The sequence below is a fragment of the Cariama cristata genome, unplaced genomic scaffold, assembly GCF_000690535.1.
Source record: "Cariama cristata isolate BGI_N322 unplaced genomic scaffold, ASM69053v1 scaffold2988, whole genome shotgun sequence".
In the NCBI taxonomy this organism is placed as follows: Eukaryota; Metazoa; Chordata; class Aves; order Cariamiformes; family Cariamidae; genus Cariama; species Cariama cristata.
In genome coordinates, this window is record NW_009629274.1 from 7,034 (window position 1) to 26,524 (window position 19,491).

The following is a 19,491-nucleotide window of genomic DNA, read 5'->3' on the forward strand; positions in this document are numbered from 1 at the left end:
TACACGTACAAAAATAATTTAAGACAGGCTCATATGAATAGAATAGAACAGAATGGTCCAGTTGTAAGGGACCTACAAAGATCATCTAGTCCAACTGCCTGACCATTCCAGGGCTGACCAAAAGTTGAAGCATGTTATTAAGGGCATTGTCCAAAAGCCTCTTAAACACTGACAGGCTTGCGGCATTGACCACCTCTCTAGGAAGCCTGTTCCAGTGTTTAACCACCCCTCTCAGTAAAGAAATGCTTCCTTATTTCCAGTCTAAACCTCCCCTGATGCAGCTTTGAACCACTCCCACATGTCCTGTCACTGGTACCAGTCAGAAGAGATCAGCACCGCCCTTTCCACTTCCCCTCCTCCTATGGAACATGGCACCACTGCATTTTTACGCATTACCACAGCAGTTCTTACCTGTTGTCAGAAGACAATCCTGCTGTGGCTATCAAAGATGATGAACTGATGAAAACAAAGTCATTGGCTGTTTTGTTATGACACTGCCATGTCTGAAAAATTGCAGTTTAGAAATTATTAATTAAAAGAAGCAGATTTTGTGCGAGCATCTTAAGCTTCCTCGAGAAGGTAAGCTGTTCCAAGAACAATTTAAAGAACACAGGATACAAAGGTATGTGTATGTCTTCTGATACTTCTAATTTTTCATGGAAGTATACTTTCCAGTCTTGTGTTACTGACAATTAATAAACAATTGACAATTACTGACAAGTCTCAAAGAACACTAAAGTTATTTCAGCTCTAACACTGCATCTTCTACTCTCCAACTTACTAAGTATGATTAGGATTTAAGAACTTGTCTGTCATACGGATCATGGGATGGCAACAATATGTTATTAAATCTTGATTAATACCAGTTATCAGAACAATCCCTGCCCTCTCCTAACTATTCTAAAAGGGAAAGGAAATAAGAGAGCAGAACACAAGTTTATGGAAGCAAATTTCATTTTCATCTTACCAAATATGGTTTAGGTGAACTTCCAGTAAGTGGGCAACATTTCCAATTTGTTTGATAGAAACTTATATATCCATCAGCATCAACAATTCCAAACTGAAAAAAAGATATATTAATTGAAAATCCAAATGTATGTATTGCACAGAAATTATCCACAATTCAGAGAAACTACTTTAGATTAATGTGATGTTTCTGCTAATTTACAATTATATTGGGGAGGGGAGAAAGAGAAGAGGGTAAGCATAGAAGCATTCTATCAGTTACCTTATTTCCTTGGTAATTGAATCTCATTCGAGTTACCCTTGAGTTGCCACCAGACCGAAAACATGTGATTTGCTGTGCATGACCCCATTCAAACATTCTTACACTACCATCTTGAGCACCTGTCAGGTCTGCAACAGAAAATATTTAGACAATTTTTTACAGGTGGTGTAGCAGTTGAGCAGGAAGGTTGCTTCCAAAATTTTAAGGAATTTCACACCAGCTCACAACATCCTCAAAATAACTGGTGCCACAGTACATGCCATAGTACCTGGCATAGTGTAGGAGCAGTGGGTACCACTGAAACCTAACCCTATGCTATTCAAATCTTATTGAACTGTACTTATTCATTATTTAATTGAGAACTGTATTTAGATGGTACTGAAATATGAAGCCATTTACTTGGAGATAATAATGTATCTTTTTCATACTATTTTTCATCCAAGTCACAAATAAAACAGAAACACAGTATGTTTTGCTATTAAAAAATATCACTCTTTTTAAAGGCTATTCTATATCCCCCATATTTTTTTTTAATAAAAATATTTTCAGTAAAATAGGGTTTATAAGCAACTTAAAACGTGTAATGTATTGCTGTGCTAGTACAAAATAGCAGCACACCCAGAAACAGGGCCAATAAATAAACATATAATCTTTAGATAGCTTCTTTTAACAAAACTGAACTTTTTTTTAACAAAAATTATACATTTTTACGTGCTTCATATTACTAAATATGATCCAAAGAGTTGAAGACTAATGTTCTCCAAAATTTCAGTTTGGAAAAAAAAAAAAAGGGGGGGGGAGGAAAACACTTCGAAAGGTAATAACTGATTTTGTTGCTAACATTTCTCAGGGTTTGGATTAGTGGAGTAATTGCAATCCCATTCATTACATTTTGGAAGCAGATTTAGATCTTTCAATTCTCAAAGCTTTATTATCTGTTGAAGAGAAAGCCTTACGCCTCTTGGTTACCCAAGTAAAATAAGATATTCAAATGCACATTTTCGTTTTTTTCTGTAAGTACTTTAAATAACAAGGAGAAAAGCTCAATGGTTTGGCAAACCATTGGGAATAAAACAATATATATAAGATTTAGGACCAGACAACAGAGGATGATATTCTTCAAACGTTAGCGCGTAATTGCAATACTGTGCTTTCTAAGTAAGTGAAAGAACAATTATTCATGTTCATTCTACTTCTTCACCAAAATGAAGGGCTATGTTAACAAAACTGCACTTACAATATGGCAATGTTGGATGAGAAGCCATTCTTCTGACATTATTGATAGCCTTCTTGAGCATCTGTTCAATATACAAAATAATAGAAAATAATTAAACAATACTACTCAAGAAAAAGTTACCAAACTAGAATAATCAGTGATCACAGAGTTGTTTCCTATCAAAATTCCTACTGAAAGCAAGTACTGGGTTTAGGAATTCAGAGAGAAGTCAGTATCTCCCAAGGCTAGTGTAGATGTTAATATTTTTGCAGCTTTATATATCTAGGTAAATATTAACTTTTTGCTTCAGAGATTTATGGATCCAAATATAAACACTCCTTAGACTGCAGTCTTACCTCTTTTCTTGCCAATTCCTTTCTGATTCCATTAAATTTATTGGAATATTCCTGAATATTGTAAGATAAGCAAGACAGAGGCAGAAGCATGTAAAGAAAGAGGTAAACAAACTTTAACAGGAGTGAAAAATAAGAAGGAATATATTTATTTTCAAGTCTAGTTAATTTATTGTCATTGACTGAAAAGTGATTATTTGCAGTCATCCAGAATAAACAATATACCTAGCAACTGGTAAATAAAAAAATTCTTCAAAAGCCTTTATAATCTTGCAAATACAGATCCAGTGGATTTTCAGTAGCACTTTTGTTCCTAAATTCCAAACTTTGCTTTGAGCAAGGTGCATTACCAAGATTGCTGTTTTTATTAGTTGATTAATTTCTAATGGGGAAGACTTCAATATGTGAAAAGGACTGGAGACATCAATTAAGATAAAAATGCCACCTAATTAAATTGTAAACCCAACCCATTATAGTAAAGAAACAGTAGGGATTTTTCATCAGGGAAATGCATCTGTATTTTCATTGCATGTCTCCTCCCTTCTTTTCTTTCTATTAATGTATGTCAAAGTTCAGTTTTCATTCTTTTATTTCCTGTTACTTCTCAAAAGCATCTGGCTACTTTGAGGACCGTCTTTCCTCAGAAAATTGTTGGGTTCAGTTTGCTTATAGATGTATTACTTACATGAACATTTGAGACAGAATACGGCGTAAGTTTATATTCGTGCCAGGTATTAACTTTAATGATAACACAAACAAAAGTTTGTTGCCAGAGCACTCACTCTTAACACAGCAGCTTACCACTTACTACACATCAGCAGCAAGCTGGCACTGAACTGCTTTCCTAGAATCATTTAGGTTGGAAAAGACCTTTAAGATCGAGTCCAACTGTGACTTTCAACTGCTATAATTTTGTACAGCATTTTACCACTCCTTTGTCACTGCAACAGTAGACAGCAAATCAAGTATTTTAAGTGTGCTGTTCTCCCCTGGCCTCCAGTCATATCAGGGTATCAGCTGAAAGGAGGTATGAGTTAGACATTTTTACTTGCTTCATATTACTAAATATGATCCAAAGAGTTGAAGAGTAATGTTCTTCAAAATTTCAGTTTGGGAAAAAAAAAAAAAAGGAGGAAAACACTTCGAAAGGTAATAATTGATTTTGTTGCTAACATTTCCCAGGGTTTGGATTAGTGGAGTAATTGCAATCCCATTCATTACATTTTGGAAGCAGATTTAGATCTTTCAAATCTCAAAGCTTTATTATCTGTTGAAGAGAAAGCCTTATGCCTCTTGGTTACCCAAGTTTATTTCAAAACACTTTCCTGAAGATAAAAAAATAAGATATTCAAATACATATTTTCCTTTTTTTCTGTAAGTACATTAAATAACAAGGAGAAAAGCTCAATGGTTTGCTAAACCATTGGGAATAAAACAATATATACATTATAAGATTTAGGACAAGATAGAGGATGATATTCTTTAAACGTTAGCGCGTAATTGCAATACTGTGCTTTCTAAGTAAGTGAAAGAACAATTATTCATGCTCATTCTATTTCTTCACCAAAATGAAGGGCTGTGTTGAGTTTTACAGCTATTGACTTTTACCCAGAAGTCAATGGAAATAATTTGCCTTCATTCAACAGATAAGCATGCATCATGATCTCCTAACCCCTACTGGATTATGCTTTGGAAAAATGCAAGCTTACAGAAACATGCCTTTGAAAGACTGTGCTAACGTAACTCTCTGGTGCAGCATCGCTGATGTACAAGCCAAGTATTATTACCAAATGCAAATACTTCCATTACCAATGTAACCGACATTTGATACTGCTAGCCCTCAGTTTCCCCTTAATAAAAGCTGATGGCTAGAACACCGATTACTTTTTTGGAGAGTTGGGTGCTTTGGGCCTCCTGTACAGTAAGACTGAAGAATAAAAAAAACATTAAAATCTGACCCACCAGTGATTAAACTGGTAAATATTGGTGTTAGGCGTATTGGCTTGGAAGACAAGCTGTTGAATGTTACCTGAGTTTCAAAGCTGACAGTATGTACTATTTACTTCAGCGCTCTCTTAGAAACAACCTCCTGTAAGAACTGTGTAAACACACTGTACTGAAGGATCTGGTGGTGAGCCTCCTTACTTACCTTGTATGAACAGCATAACAGAAACAGTGAAGAAGAGTAACAGAAAAAAACTTTAGAGCTAATGAAACATTAACTGCCTGAGTATCGTAAGTCCAATAGTTCCCCTTGTTGATGGAAGTGAAGCAAAGACAAGACTGAAAAGCCAGTAATGGTAAAGAACAGCGGACTCTATCTACCAAATGGGCTGCAAATTATGGAAAAGCAAAGATGAGAACTAGGACCAAAAGCAGTATCTGAAGGAACAAAGTAACATAGTGGCAACAGAAAGATTTTGGTAAAGCTTGTTTTCCTCCAGATTTGAGTCCTTCCACAGTAACACTATTTCCTCACAAGAATCCCTGTATCTTCCTTCATTTATTTTGTCCTTCATTCAGTACCTTTGTCTCCCCTTCCTAGTAGGCTGGTGTCATTGTGTGCTTTGATTGGTTCTCTACTCTGCCACAGTCAAACAGTATGCCAAACAAAATTTAGGTCCAAAGTTTAACAGCAAACACATGCAACACAGGCATAGCCATATATCTAAGTAAGAAAGTTTTACTACATGTAAAATAGAAAGTCACGTAAGAATAGTTTACATTAACAGATTATGTAATTACTTTGTTGAGAACTACATACACACAAATTCTATATATACATGTGTGAGTGCATTTTCATATATATATATATATATTTATATACACATATATATACACACACACAAATAAAAATGGAAGTGAGAGGAGAAAGTGGCAAAGGCATTCAAAGAATACTTGCAGAAGAGACTTCATTGTGATACCAGAGCTGCAAAACTGGCAACTAGGATCAGTAGTTCCTAAATAGAAGGGAGAGATGTAGGTACTGACACTATGCCTACTTCCACGTGTGGATAACGTTATCATTCTTATAATGCACATTCCTTATTTACTCCTCCTAATCATCAACTATTTTCAAAAAAATCAACTACAATATGAATCAACATATGGTTCTTTCATACTGCCACCACTTATGGACTTGCTCTGAGCTGTTACATGCCACAAAGTGCAGCCAAGTCACAAGACTTACTGCATTCAGTTATCCAGGAAAACTCCACATCTACATGCAGATAGGATGTGATACGGGTGTCTTGTGTGAACACCTCAGCCCAGTTAAGTGGTTCTAAATAAGCAGCTCCCAGTTAACTAATCAGCTGAGCTGCATTATCAGAGAGCATCTATGCTGCATAGGAACTAGGGTAAGCATGTCAATGGCCAGACTAGAATTATCATTTGATCTGAATTAAATTTGAGCTAATAGCTTTTTGCTCAGGGCCAAGCTTCACACCAGACACAGAATCTGTTTCTAAAAGTAAGAGCTACTCTTGTGCAGGTGTCATCTTTATGGTAAGAAGGATCAGTTTGCTCATGTGCACATAGTCACACTTTACTGAGTGTGCCTCACTTTAGTGTATTTCAGAAATGCCAAACAGTGAAACTGATTATCTCCTCTAAAACATGATCTTCGGAAGTGAGATATTTAATAATGCTACTGAGCACAGTTATGGCAAACCTGTGCAGCATTTCAAAGATGACAGAGCTGACAACAGCTTTGGAGATACAGTCATACATCAGCATGACTTGTAGTTCAAACTATAAATGATGTTTGTAGTTTGTCCTATTTCTGTAGTCCTGCCTTCCTGATTTTTGACAAAACCAATAATACCCATTTTTCCCCAAGTTTAAGTTTCTTAGTTTCCAGAGCCTAATTTATTTCATTTGAAGCCTCTCCTGCCAGTGAAATCTCCTTTAGGAGTTCATTTGCTGTCCTTTCTATAATACATGCTCATACTAATATACAGTGCACTACAATGGTACTTTGAACTAGAGCAGAAGTTGGTATTTACTTTTAAATAAGAACTGGAATAGTCTGGAACTCAGAATGAAACTTAAGATTATGCTTAAAATAAAAGTTACCTCGATATTTCACACCAATATTTCTACCCAGTCTTTACTAATTTATATCCTGAAATCTCCCGAATATAGGCTTTTTAGATGCAGTATTTGGCTCCAAGCCATTAAAGAACCATTTAAGCTGCAACTTCTTACCTGAACCCTGATTCTTTATTTTTAAATGATGTATCTTAAGAAAGCATATATGGCTTGACTAAAAACTTTGCTTGCTTAGTTGGTGTATCTTAAAATTCTATGCAGTATTTTAATCTATTAATTGGATGATGGTAAAAAATTCCAGTTCACCTTGATTATACAGAAAAGCTCCATTTACTTACACGTTAATTGTAAAATATAACCAGCAACACTGAACAGACAAAAGGAGAGATGTAGATAGAGTACATAACGCTAATCTTTGACAAGTGACTTACCACAGATGCACCCCTGCCAGTTTGTGTACTACCAAGCCAAGGCATATTGATAGGTGTGCCGGGATTACTATGAGTATAAGGAGTGGTTCCCTGAACATTTACCAGATCATCACGAGCATGTATAACTAAGAAATCGTCAGCCCTATAAATGAAACAACATAATAAGTTAGATTCTGAACAACAACATTAAATACCATGGTTTGTTACACTGATTTATACACAGTCAAGCTGTGATATTGAAAAGATAGGAAGTATACCCTTTATTTTCTATTTCCACATCATCATCAACCCAGGTATAGATTTGTGTAGCTAAAATTGCAGAAACATCTAATTCTTGAATGTCATGACTTGATGCTATTGCAATGCAGTTCCGATTTGCCTGAAAAAAAGCAACACACACAAAGGCAGATACAAAAGGAAGACTTAAAAAGGTGCTTTTTTTGGCTTTCTCTGGTTACAGTACAGTTGTTCACAAAAACATACACTTAATCAATTTACAAAACCCAAACATTTGTGTCTACAAATCTATACATTTAAACGGTCTAAAATTTGATATTTCCCTTTTAAAAGTTTATTTGCATCTGGGATAGCATCACACACAATTTGTACTTCATACCTCTCAAGCAGCTCTAGTTTCTCCTTGCTTTCCTCAGAGGATAAACAAGAGGTAACTATACTACAATGCTTGCAACCAAGCTCCCCTCCACCACTTAAAACTTAAATGGTTAAACAAGAGAAGAAAAGATGAATTCCTGGTTGTCTTTGACAGACAAGGAAAAATTCTACGCACAAGCTTAAAGAAAAAGTAGAGGCCACCTCTCCCTTCCTCCAATTCACTGCACAACAGAAAATAAGACAATTTGTAGTAGAACTCTTTAATTATGAAAATATAATTATGAAGTGCTTTAGAGAAGGGAGCACTTAAATAGTTCAAACTGTAGCAGGATGCCTGACAAAAGATCTCTCACCCATTCACCATGGGACTACCACATGTTTATCAGGTAGAAGGTACAACACAATTTGATTATCCTACCTCCTTTACACTCACCTTATTAACTGCAAAAGCAGTAATGATGTCAGACTCTTTATGGATTATTCTTGCCTTGCCTTCTGGGTATCCAAAATCTGTTTCTATCTGTATTTTAAAATTAAAGTACATTTAAATGCAAAATTCTATGCAACACTGCTTTTTACTGGAAGTACAGAGACCAAACACTGGATTGTATGAAATTTCTTTTTTTTTCCCTCTCAATTTTAATTCTAAGAAAGTATTACGAATACAACCTGTAATAATTACAGTAAGCATGTTTCACGTGTAATAATCTAGCTTCCCACTGCCATGTTGAGATTACCACAGCAACAGAGACAGTGTAATTTGTCACAAAAGTCACAGTACTGTGTTTATTCCCAAGTTTTTCAGGGGTGCTGAAAAACAGCAAGGCTACATGCACACTTGGGGGTGTTGATAATAAAAAATTGAATCTTGATGATTTGTTCTCAAAAAAATTTGTGGAGTCTTTTCACGCTCTTAGTAAACACTTTTCACCACTGAAACTGATGAAATAGTCCAGAACAAGGTGCAGACAAGATCCTGAGCAGGAAAATAAATTTCAACTTTGTCAGCTTATCTGTTCACCATTTTCCATGCTTAAATAAATCTGGAATCCTGCGCATTCTAGTACCACAAACTTTTTACTATCACTTCTCCCGCACAAATGTTGAATTTGAATCTTGTCTACGTTTTTGTATTTTAGAAATGCATCCAGGTACATGTCAGTACATAACAAAATTCCAAACTCTACCAGCACTGTAGTACTCCTGCTCAAAATTAAAGAACTCAGCATTGCAAGTATTAAACTCAAAGGTTACAGACTCCAGTCTGTTGTAGCTACAAAATGATTTTACAGTAAAAAAACATGGCATTGCCAAACAAATAAAATTAAAACATAAAATTCAAACCTATTCAAATATAAAAATTCAAACCTGAATTACAAATGTAAGATTTTGTCTCTTCTTTAAAACACAAAGAATTATTCTGGAACTGCCATTTCCCAGACTCTCCTTTTCAATATCTTAATTCTCTGGTCTTCAAAAGATTTAAACAACGATATTTTAGTCGAAAAACTGTAAGACAGTGCTGTCAAAGAACCACAAACAGTTTTTTCAAACTCTGAAAAAGGTCTGTAGCTGTTACAGACCACAAGGTAGAATACCTTTAAGATTAAAACAAAACTGACACGGCAGTGATCTTCTGTATTTAAAACTGCACAAAACGTCAGTGACAAACAGATACAAAATCATGACCTGTGTTGTGTGGTGAACAAACCTGCATGAAATTAAGATTATTTTTTCCTCAGTCAGTTCCGATTACCTACTTGCTAATACTGCTTTATCGCATTTTTAATAACAAGGTACCCCAAGGGTATTCTCATTTCTGTCTTCTCACTAGTTTTGTAAAAGAAAGCCTGAAGAATACGGTATTTGTTTGCATTTCTAGGCATTGTATTTTACCTTTTTAGTCTCTCATACCAATCTTTCAAGAAAGTTGCCATAAAGTTGTTATACGTGTTCATTTGCCACCATCTTAAAACTAAGGCTCAGCAAAAATTTTCTGCATCAGACTAGTATCATGTTAACAAACTGCTCTAACTTCAGTTAACCACCTTCACTTATAGGCAACTATTTTAGTCATCTCATACTGCCAAAATGTCCTGTATGTACTATGTTCCCATAGTACTACTGAATTTTTGTCACTTGGGCAAATCTCAGCCTCAGCTCTTCACTTGGCATAGCTGTGGTATTTGACAATACATATTGTTCTTACCTGGTTGTTCAATCCAGCTTTCTAAGATATATTTAGTTTTGACAGGCTCTATAAAAAGACTAGTTTAATTGAATCTCTTGCAAAATTGAATTTTTAAGTTTGTTTTCTATGTTAGCAAAGATTTTTTTTAAGTGAGATCAGCACTATTTCAAAAATGAAATATTTCATAATGATGTAATGTCCAATTAATTTGAGCATTACTACTGTGTACCTTATGGATGATGGGCTCCTCCACCACAGAATTTTTCATAGTTTCATTGTCCTCCTCTAATGACTTCACCAAGGAAAGAACCACCACAGAACAAAGAATAAAGACAAGACATAAAATGCAAGGTATCACAGAAATCCTTCATTCTTTGTTGTTTACTCCAACGCAGAACAATTGAAACACAACAGCATGTTTGCACACACACATATTTTATGTAGTAACAGTAATTACCAAATTCTAAACTCTATATTCAGTACAGAAGACACTGATTTACCTATTCGGTACTGTAACAGCATTTTGTCCCTCTCAAAAGTGAAATTTCCTGGAAAAATAAGCTATCTCCACTGACATTTTATCAGTAACAAGAGGATACAAAATAAAGCCAATGCACCTATGCTGTGTAAGGCTGTCAATGATCCTACTTGGGAACATACAAAGCACATCTAAAACACTCCAAAATACCTTTCCATACAGCATAGCAACATGGTGCATCTTCAAAGGACAAGACAAAAGGGAATTTTTCCTTTTAACTACAGTCTGCAGTGAACACAGACAAAAATACTCAAATAAGCTAATATTCTAGTTGTGAGAGGACAAACATCAGCTCAGACAGAACTCTTTGCTGCCATGGCTTTACTAGTCATGAATACTCTTTCTCTTACATGTTTGTTTGGAACTGCTTCTTTCTCCTATTTTTCTGCTACTCCATAGTTTTTCTATAACACAAGTGATTCTTTCAAATTACTGCGAGTAGGGGCAAGTAAGAAAGAAAAGGGCTAACTAAAGAGAGAGAAAAAAACCCAACAACACAAAACTCCATTACAAAACCACAACTTTAAAGCATTTAACTGAATCTGGAACCAGGAATCCTGTTAGACATTGGAACAAACTGTCAGGGACAGAAATATACACTGTTGTATGACCGTTTTTCTTACTAAAATTGGATCATAACATGATAGAAACCAGTGGATAAACCCAGGATGACTATGGTAGGGACAAACTCAAACTTTTAGAGCTTTGACTGATTAGGTTACTGTTTTTAATCTTCAAAATTGTAAAGTCTGTCATTCTTTTGAGGCAGCTTTTCTACTGATCTTAACGAAGAGGTTGACTGTAGCTAAGTGATGTTAGTTCCCAGTCTACATTCAAAGACTGAATATTTTTGTTTTCAATGAAACAATGGACAAAGATTTTTAATATGAAATGCTGCAGATTTAGAGTCATAGCGAAGTACGTTATCCACTCAATGCTCTAGAAAGTAAACAAGCCAGCCAAATAACTTAAGTGAAAGCTTATAAATTGACCTGCAACATTTACGCAATTTATATGCCATACCAACCTCGTTTAAGCATCGCTTCTTTGTAAAAATATTTCTGATAAAGGTTTCCTGGACTTCTTCCTGTTTAACCAAGTACTGCCAGAGCCTCTTCACAGACAGTGCAACATGACTGTTAGATCTACAGAACAAAGTTAAAATAAATATTTACATCATGCTCAAGATAATAGCACATAAGAAACTGCAGTATCTTATATTCTAATCAAACTATAGTCAGGAGAAATGCTGAAGTGAAACTACAGCTCTCTAAACACTGTACAAGACCTATTCGGAAGCATTCTGGTACCATCTTCCTGACAAACCTACGTGTGAGAGAAGGTGCAAAAGGAAGAAAAGAATATGTAGCATTTTCACCTCCTATCTTGGGACAAGTGACAAAAATGTCTTTAAGAGATTACACAACAATAAGGTCAGTATATATATTATTTATTAGTCTACCTCATTCTTTACAACATGGATCATTTCTGTTTATTGCTAATGAATGCTTCTATCACATGGACAATGAATGACTCACGCTTCGTACTAGGAACACACCATCAGCTGTATAACATCTCTGAAAAAAACATGGCTTTGCAGTACTGAAATTGGAAGGACTGTATAGAATCAGATCAGTCTTCAAACGGTTATGCTTATCCCTAGAAACTGTACGCTCAAGCAAAACTTGTAAATGCAAATGTAGCTGCTCATGGCAGGTCAAAACCCATCAAAACCTGAATCATTTCAAATCTTAATTTAAAAATAAGGCCAGGCAGCAGACACATGTTAAGCTGTTCCTTTTTAATCAAATTAAGTTACTAAAACCAAGCATGACAATTGTGAGGTATTTCACAACAAAAAGACAGACTTTCTGTTGATTCTGCAACCACAGGTGATAGTAAGATTAAAAAGGCAGAAAACTATTTAAGAAGTGACAGTTTAAGAAACTGAGCAGGCTATTCTGACTGAAAAGACAATTATGTGGGGTCACAACTATGCAAGTATTATAAATAGTAATCATTTGTTCTCTGATTTTAGGAAAAAGATACTGATAAGAATGTAATTTTCTTCCCTCCAAAGGTGGGGCAATTTTTTAATTCATTGTCACTCATCCTTAATTATCTCCCAGGGCAAATCTTTTATTCTTTATTTTATTGTCAACTATACTTTTTCCACAGAGACACTCAAAGTCATTATGTTAAGCTTCAATAGAAGAACTTAAAAAAAAAAAAAGAAACCTTTGATCGTTTTTCCTGATCTTGCTTTGGACCAGAGATGCATGAATTGTGATGTGTACCCACAATTTCACAATGCATTGCAGAAAATCTAGAAACTAGCATTACATAGTTATCAAAGTTATGGTCTATCATACGCAGTAACAACATAATGCTTGATCTATATTAAAGATCTCACAGCTAGTGTTTATAGAAATTAGACTCACCTGAATGGAGTGTTTGTAGGCTCAAGTAAAGTTTTATGGCGAAGCAATGCTGGACCAGCAGCTAAGGCATCTTCAGAAGCACGAACTGAAATATAATGTTGAGGTGGACCTCCATACAGCTCAAGACGTCGTAGCAGAACTTGTTCCCAGCGCTGTACTGTTTTCAAAACTGCATGGCATATTGGGGAGCTAACTGGAAGCTCTAGAAAGACAAGCAAACAATAATAAAAACCACCTTCCTTTTCCATTAGAACCTTGATGAAGATAATTCCACAGCTGAAGGTTGAGTGTATTTCAAATATCTCCAGACATAAGCTTTATTCAAACCTCAACTTGATATCTGCAAGTATAAAATGACTAACTGCTTTGTGCTATCATTGCTAAATAAAGGAATAGACTTCTTCAATGCTGACAGAAGTTAAGTTTCACGGAACAGATCCTCCTGGAAGCTAAGTCAAGGCATATGGATGACAGGCAGGTGATGAGAAAAACCCAACATGACTTCACAAAGGGCAAATCATGCCCGACTAATCTGGTGAGATTCTATGATGGACTGACTGCACTGGTGGGCAAGGCAAGAGCAACTGCTGCCGTCTACTTTTGACTTCTGTAAGGCCTTCAACACAGTCCCACACAATATCCTTATCTCTAAGTTGGAGTGATAGGGATTTGATGGATGGACTATTCGATGGATAAGGAATTGACTGAATGACTACATCCAAAGAGTTGCAGTCAATCGTTCAATGTCCAAATGAGATCAGTAACAAGTGGTGTCCCTCAAAGCTATATACTGGGATCGGTCATGTTCAGTATCTTTGATAATGACATAGATAGTGGTAGTGAGTGCACCCTCAGCAAGTTTGCAGATAACAGCATGATGACTGATGCAGTTGATTTGCTAGAAAGAAAGGATGCCATACAGAGGGCCTTTGACAAGCTTGAGGAGTGGGGTCATGCGAATGTCATAAAGTTCAAAGAAGACAAGTGCAAGGTCCTGTACCTGGGCCAGGGCAATCACCAGTATCAATACCGAGTGATGAATGGATTGAGAGCAGCCCTACGGAGGACTTTGGGATATCAATGGATGAAAAATTGAACATGAGCCGGCAATGTGCGCTTGCAGCCCAGAAAGCTAGTCACATTCTGGGCTGCATAGAAAGAAGCATGGCCAGTAGGGTAAGGGAGGTGATTTGCTCCCTCTAATTCATTCTGATGAGACCCCACCTGGAGTACCACATCCAGCTCTAGGGCCTCCAGTACAATACAGACATCAATCTGTTGGAACAGGTCCAGAGGAGGGCCACAAAAACAAGAGAGATGGAACACCTCTCCTACAAAGAAAGGCTGTGTGAGATAGGATTGTTCAGCCTGGAGAAGAGGAGCTCCAGGAAGACCTTAATGAGGCATTTCAATACTTAAAGGGGGCTTACAAGAAAGATGGAGAAAGACTTTTTACCAAGACCTGTAGCATCAGGACAAGGAGTAATGGTTTTAAACTAAAAAGAGAGTAGATTTAGGTTAGATATAAGGAAGAAATTTTTTATGGTAAGTATGGTGAGGCACTGGAACAGGTTGTCCAGAGAGGTGGTAGATGCCCCATCCCTAGAAGTATTCAAGGTCAGGTTGGATGGGGCTTTGAGCAACCTGACCTAGTGAAAGATGTCCCTGTCCATGACTGGGAGGTTGAACTAGATCATCTTTAAAGGTCCCTTCCAACACAAACCATTCCACAATCCTATGATTCTATGAAACAAGGAGTAAAAATGATGTAACTTGAATTACAAAAAACCGTAGGGTTTCCACCAAGAAATAAAAAACTAAGTATGCAGAGACTTCTGCTAACTACTAAGCACCTACTCATCTTACCCACCCACCACGTTTTTTCAGAAATATTCCTGTGTAATAAACAGTATCAGAACAATTATTCCCAGATCATGGAAAAACTACAAACTTTTGAACTGAAAATAAAGCTACAACATATATATTATTCAACACATTACTGATTTTAAAAGTCGTTATTAAATATAAAAAAAAAAAAACACCCAAAACAAAACCTCTGCTGCTTATTACCTGAAAGATCATGTCCAGCCAAAGTGTAGAAAATCTTCAAATTGTGAAGTACCAGCTGAACCATTGCCAATCTCATCAGTGACCAACTAACAAGAAAGCATTAGTAAGTCATTTATGAACAGGAAAATAAATTTTTCTTACTTATTCACAACTAAGATTTAAATTTAAAGCCTTAAATCCTCATTATAAACTGCTGAAAACTACAAACAGTATTTTAGAATATTATAGATACTTTGAATTCACAAGTCACTAAACCATGTCTTAAGTAAAATGTGTGATTTGTGAAAAATTAACCATGAAGTCTAGATAATGCACTGCCATGAAATATAAAGTAACTGGTGTATTATCTCAAAAATAAAAGTCATTGCAGAACATCTTGCACTCCAAAGAGTTACTTACCTGTATGAATTTGAATTAGAATGCTCTTGATTATGTGAATTTGATGCAAACACATCTCCATCAATATCTTCATCATCTTCGCCACTTTCTTGACTCTCTTCTGAATCATATTCCACTCTACTTTGTGATGGAAGAAAAGGCTAAAAATTTAAAGAATAGTCCTTGAGCATCTTCTAGCCAACATCTAGTTTTAAATTATCTTTTAAAAATACATCATTATAATATTTAATGTTTTTTACAAAAAAGCAGGCATATCATCTTACTCCATTTAGTAAGATTTGGACTTTGTACCTCATGAAAATGGTAACTATCCATAAGCATTGCATACTTTAACAGCTTACCTATTTTTCACATTACTCAAAATTCTAATGCGGAAAATAAAAATACTAACAGTTTTCCAAATCCTATTTTGCTTTACTTTCACATCAGATATATCAAACCACATACAGGGCACATAAGCGTGTTATTTGTCAGAGAGAAGCCAAAACCACCAGTGCTCTAGTTCGTCCAAGGGCTCAAAAAGAAAATCTTATCTCCTGCCTTCAGAGTTCAATATTTATGATGAGGTCACCATTAGTGCTCCACTGTATTATTCACTATTTGCAATTCTTTTTTGTCTTCGCTCCTAAAATACTGCTTACATATTTATTTTACTGATATGGCTAATATTTGATATAGAAATGTGCCATACAATTATGTAACTTTCAACAAAGAAAGATCTGAGACAGCAGACTTGACAGAAGGCAACGTAATTTGATTTCTAGTAAGTATACATGTTCATTTCACCCACTTGAAATAGATAATAAAATAGATAATAAAAAGCTTCTCACATTTCCTTGTTCAACTAAACGGCTGATCCATAATTAACTATACATTTGCACTTTGCAACTGTACAAAGCAACATGTTTTGTTCATATCATTATCTGAAAACAAATTAATTTCATAACAACAGTTAAGAAAGCTATTTCAAAAATACCTATAGGTAGCGTTTTAGAAAAAGCTAAATATGAGTAATAAAAATAAGCAGCTCCTAACACACATCTTAGTCTTTATTCTAGGTATTGATTTAGAAGAAAAAAAATTACCATTCCAGAAGTGACAGAAGATATTTCACTGTCATAATAGCAAAAAATTACCTTTGCGATGAAATAATCCCAGATGCTAAGCTCAGGAGGAATAAATCTTTCTTTGTAAGATGGAGATTCTTGGTCTACCAATGGCAATGAAGGCAACTGAGGACTCTCTTTTGGAGATGTTTTTGATGGAAACCTATAATGTTTCTGCTGTTTCTCTCCATCATCTACAGAGGAAGAAAATACAGTATGTTGCTTTAAATTGCCCGCTCCACCTCACTACTGCTTTTAGTAAAGGCATTTATAATACAAAGCAAAAATCTTCCTCACTACAATTTTTCATAATTTTATCTTAACATTTCTGTAGCAAATAAGCATAGAGAATGTTAATCCTTAAATATGGAAAACTAATACATAACTAGAACTCCAGAAGGGGGAAAGTCTCAGCACAAATAATATAGAATAATACAGTACACCCATAACTGCAGTAGAAGCTTTCGTCCTACAACAAAGATCACAAATACTGTTGCTTATGCAACAATACTGCAAAACTAAATTACTTTAATAAGCACTACTGAATATGCATTATGCTTGGTTTTTAAGATAAGCCAAGAGTCTTGTCTTTCAGAATATACAGTGCATATATCTAAGCTTGCCATGCCATTAGAACTCCAAGTTTTAATGCCATGTCTCCTTCCAAAGGAGGTCTGTCTTTTTTTCTAAACGGTACAATTCTGCTAAATCCCTATGTCCTGACAATATATTTCTCCAGAAAACACAGAAGATCCCATTTCAACTAATACAATCTGATATATAGCTTATCAAACAGAGAAGGACTTATTTACAGTAATACCCTAACTCCCAGGAGTTGAGGGGTCCCCTCACTTCCCCCAACATTGACCTTTTTCAGAATAAGCAGCGTCTACAAAAGGTTTATTTGAATTATATTCTTGATGATTACAGCACTCGAGGAAACAGCTTACCCAAGCTATCAGAAATACCTTAATGCAGTTCTATCACAAATGAATGAACAAGCAAGCCTCGTTTCAGATCCCTCATTTTCTTGTTAACTGCAAAGTATCAACTTCAAAAACATGGAAAAAGTAATAGCTTACTTAAAAAGAGGCTCACAATAACTGGTATCATTCCAGTTCTTGCTAGGCGAATTGTATTCCAATACAGACTTTCTGTTAGTAGATGAGGAATGATACCGATTGTCACTGTCCCTGTCACTGTAAGCTAGTGTTCTGGCTCTCCACAATACTTCTGAAGTTGAATGGACACAGGAGAAAGAGAATCGTATTTGGAGATTTGATACAACATAGTGTCATTCAGTCATCTTCCCTTACAGAAAAGACAGACTTGAATCCACTTCCTCCTTGACTGTAAAATTTGCTTTTTATTTTCAAGTAGATAATGCATGGAGATTAGCTTCTACAGTGAAACAACTGAATGTGTTCAAGACTTAGGTAAAACAAAGCAAGCTAAAACATTAAGATAAAAAGGGAATTATTTTTCTGCCTTTTGAAGTCCCCAAAACTTTCAACACCTATTTAAGAGACTACCGAACATTTACTTTTTTCTTAAGCATTTCAGAATCGCCCTTTTCCAGTTAAAGTTTGAGAACTATGACATCATCCAAAGGAAACACACTTAAGTTCCACCTCACCCCACTCCTTTTTTTTTTTAAGTGCCAAATAAAGTAGTTGGGGAAGAAGAATATAGAAAAAAATTTTGGTTGTTTCTTGTTTAATTATGTGGGGGTTTTGTTTTGCATACAGCAATAAGACCAGGCAGCTAGTCATAAAAAAATCTCATCTAAACACCTCTTAAGTAAAAGCGAATACAGGTTGCCTTATGATTTGAGCCTTTGGCTGATGTAACAGCAGCAACAAACAGGCTCTAAGAAAGCAAATCTTCAGGCTAAAAGAGCTGACCTGGAAATTAGATATCCCTATCACTGAGTTCAAGTATGAACATGTTAGGCCGGACTGGTTGCAAGGATGAACTAATATGAACATCACGAATGCACATGGATGCTTTATTGTTTTAACTTTCCTTATTCCCTTCTGCTACCAAGGGCCCACATAACTAACTTCCACTAAAGCTTCTGAAATTACTTTATCCTTTTAATAATGCTGGGGATGGCACAAAAAGAGCCAGCATCCCTATGTATGCCTGGAGCGAACTACTACAAAGAAGTATTTCCTATATCCTCATTTTTTTTGTTTACATTTTATCCACAGGAGGCTTTTGAGTCTTGACAGATGCTTGAAAGACTATTTCCTTCAAAACTCTTATGGGTACTCCATCACTTGAAAACAGAAAGTCTAATGCTCTGGACAAGAGAAAAACAGAGCTCATTTAAGAACTACCATATTCCATGTAAAAGACTTACATGCTCATAACAAAACTGACCAACTGTAAACCCTGAGGAAGGTAATATTTAAGCTGATTTTTAAAAAAAAACTTCTGTGTTTTTTTATACCTCATAAGTATGATTTTTTAATTTTTTTTTAAATGGGCAAATTTTCTGTATTCACAGTGGCCGATGGAATTTTCCATAATTTCTCATCATTTTTGGACCAGAAAAAACCACATTTTTCCAAGGATTTTCAAAAACATTTTTGACCACATATGAAGACAATCATTACCACTACAAGCAGCTAAACTGTAAACTAATTTGTATATAGAATCTAGTAAAAGCTGAACACAACACCCTATCTTTCATCTTCAAACTCAGATATTTTAACACTCCAGTCACACTTAGCAGTATCATAAACACTGTATCATAAATTTTATCTTTTTTTCCTGTTAGGGATATTATTTGAAATCCACTTACCTGTACTAAAAGTCACACATATAATAGCTGTAGTCAATGCA

At 35.5% G+C, this 19,491-nt stretch overlaps 1 protein-coding gene across 1 annotated transcript in view; it reads right to left on the reverse strand.

The window, feature by feature from the left end:
* The window catches only part of DMXL1 (Dmx-like 1), a 71,525-nt gene that overhangs the window by 3,325 nt on the left and 48,709 nt on the right, over positions 1–19,491 (reverse strand). Inside the window, exons 29-41 of the mRNA XM_009705091.1 lie at positions 16,672–16,850; positions 15,536–15,675; positions 15,137–15,222; positions 13,067–13,268; positions 11,653–11,770; positions 10,317–10,379; positions 8,330–8,416; positions 7,539–7,660; positions 7,282–7,423; positions 2,466–2,526; positions 1,229–1,356; positions 968–1,060; positions 412–503 (exon numbers count right to left, since the gene is read on the reverse strand). Of these exons, the coding sequence (XP_009703393.1) occupies positions 412–503; positions 968–1,060; positions 1,229–1,356; positions 2,466–2,526; positions 7,282–7,423; positions 7,539–7,660; positions 8,330–8,416; positions 10,317–10,379; positions 11,653–11,770; positions 13,067–13,268; positions 15,137–15,222; positions 15,536–15,675; positions 16,672–16,850 (1,513 nt within the window). The remainder of the gene's footprint in view (positions 1–411; positions 504–967; positions 1,061–1,228; positions 1,357–2,465; positions 2,527–7,281; positions 7,424–7,538; positions 7,661–8,329; positions 8,417–10,316; positions 10,380–11,652; positions 11,771–13,066; positions 13,269–15,136; positions 15,223–15,535; positions 15,676–16,671; positions 16,851–19,491) is intronic.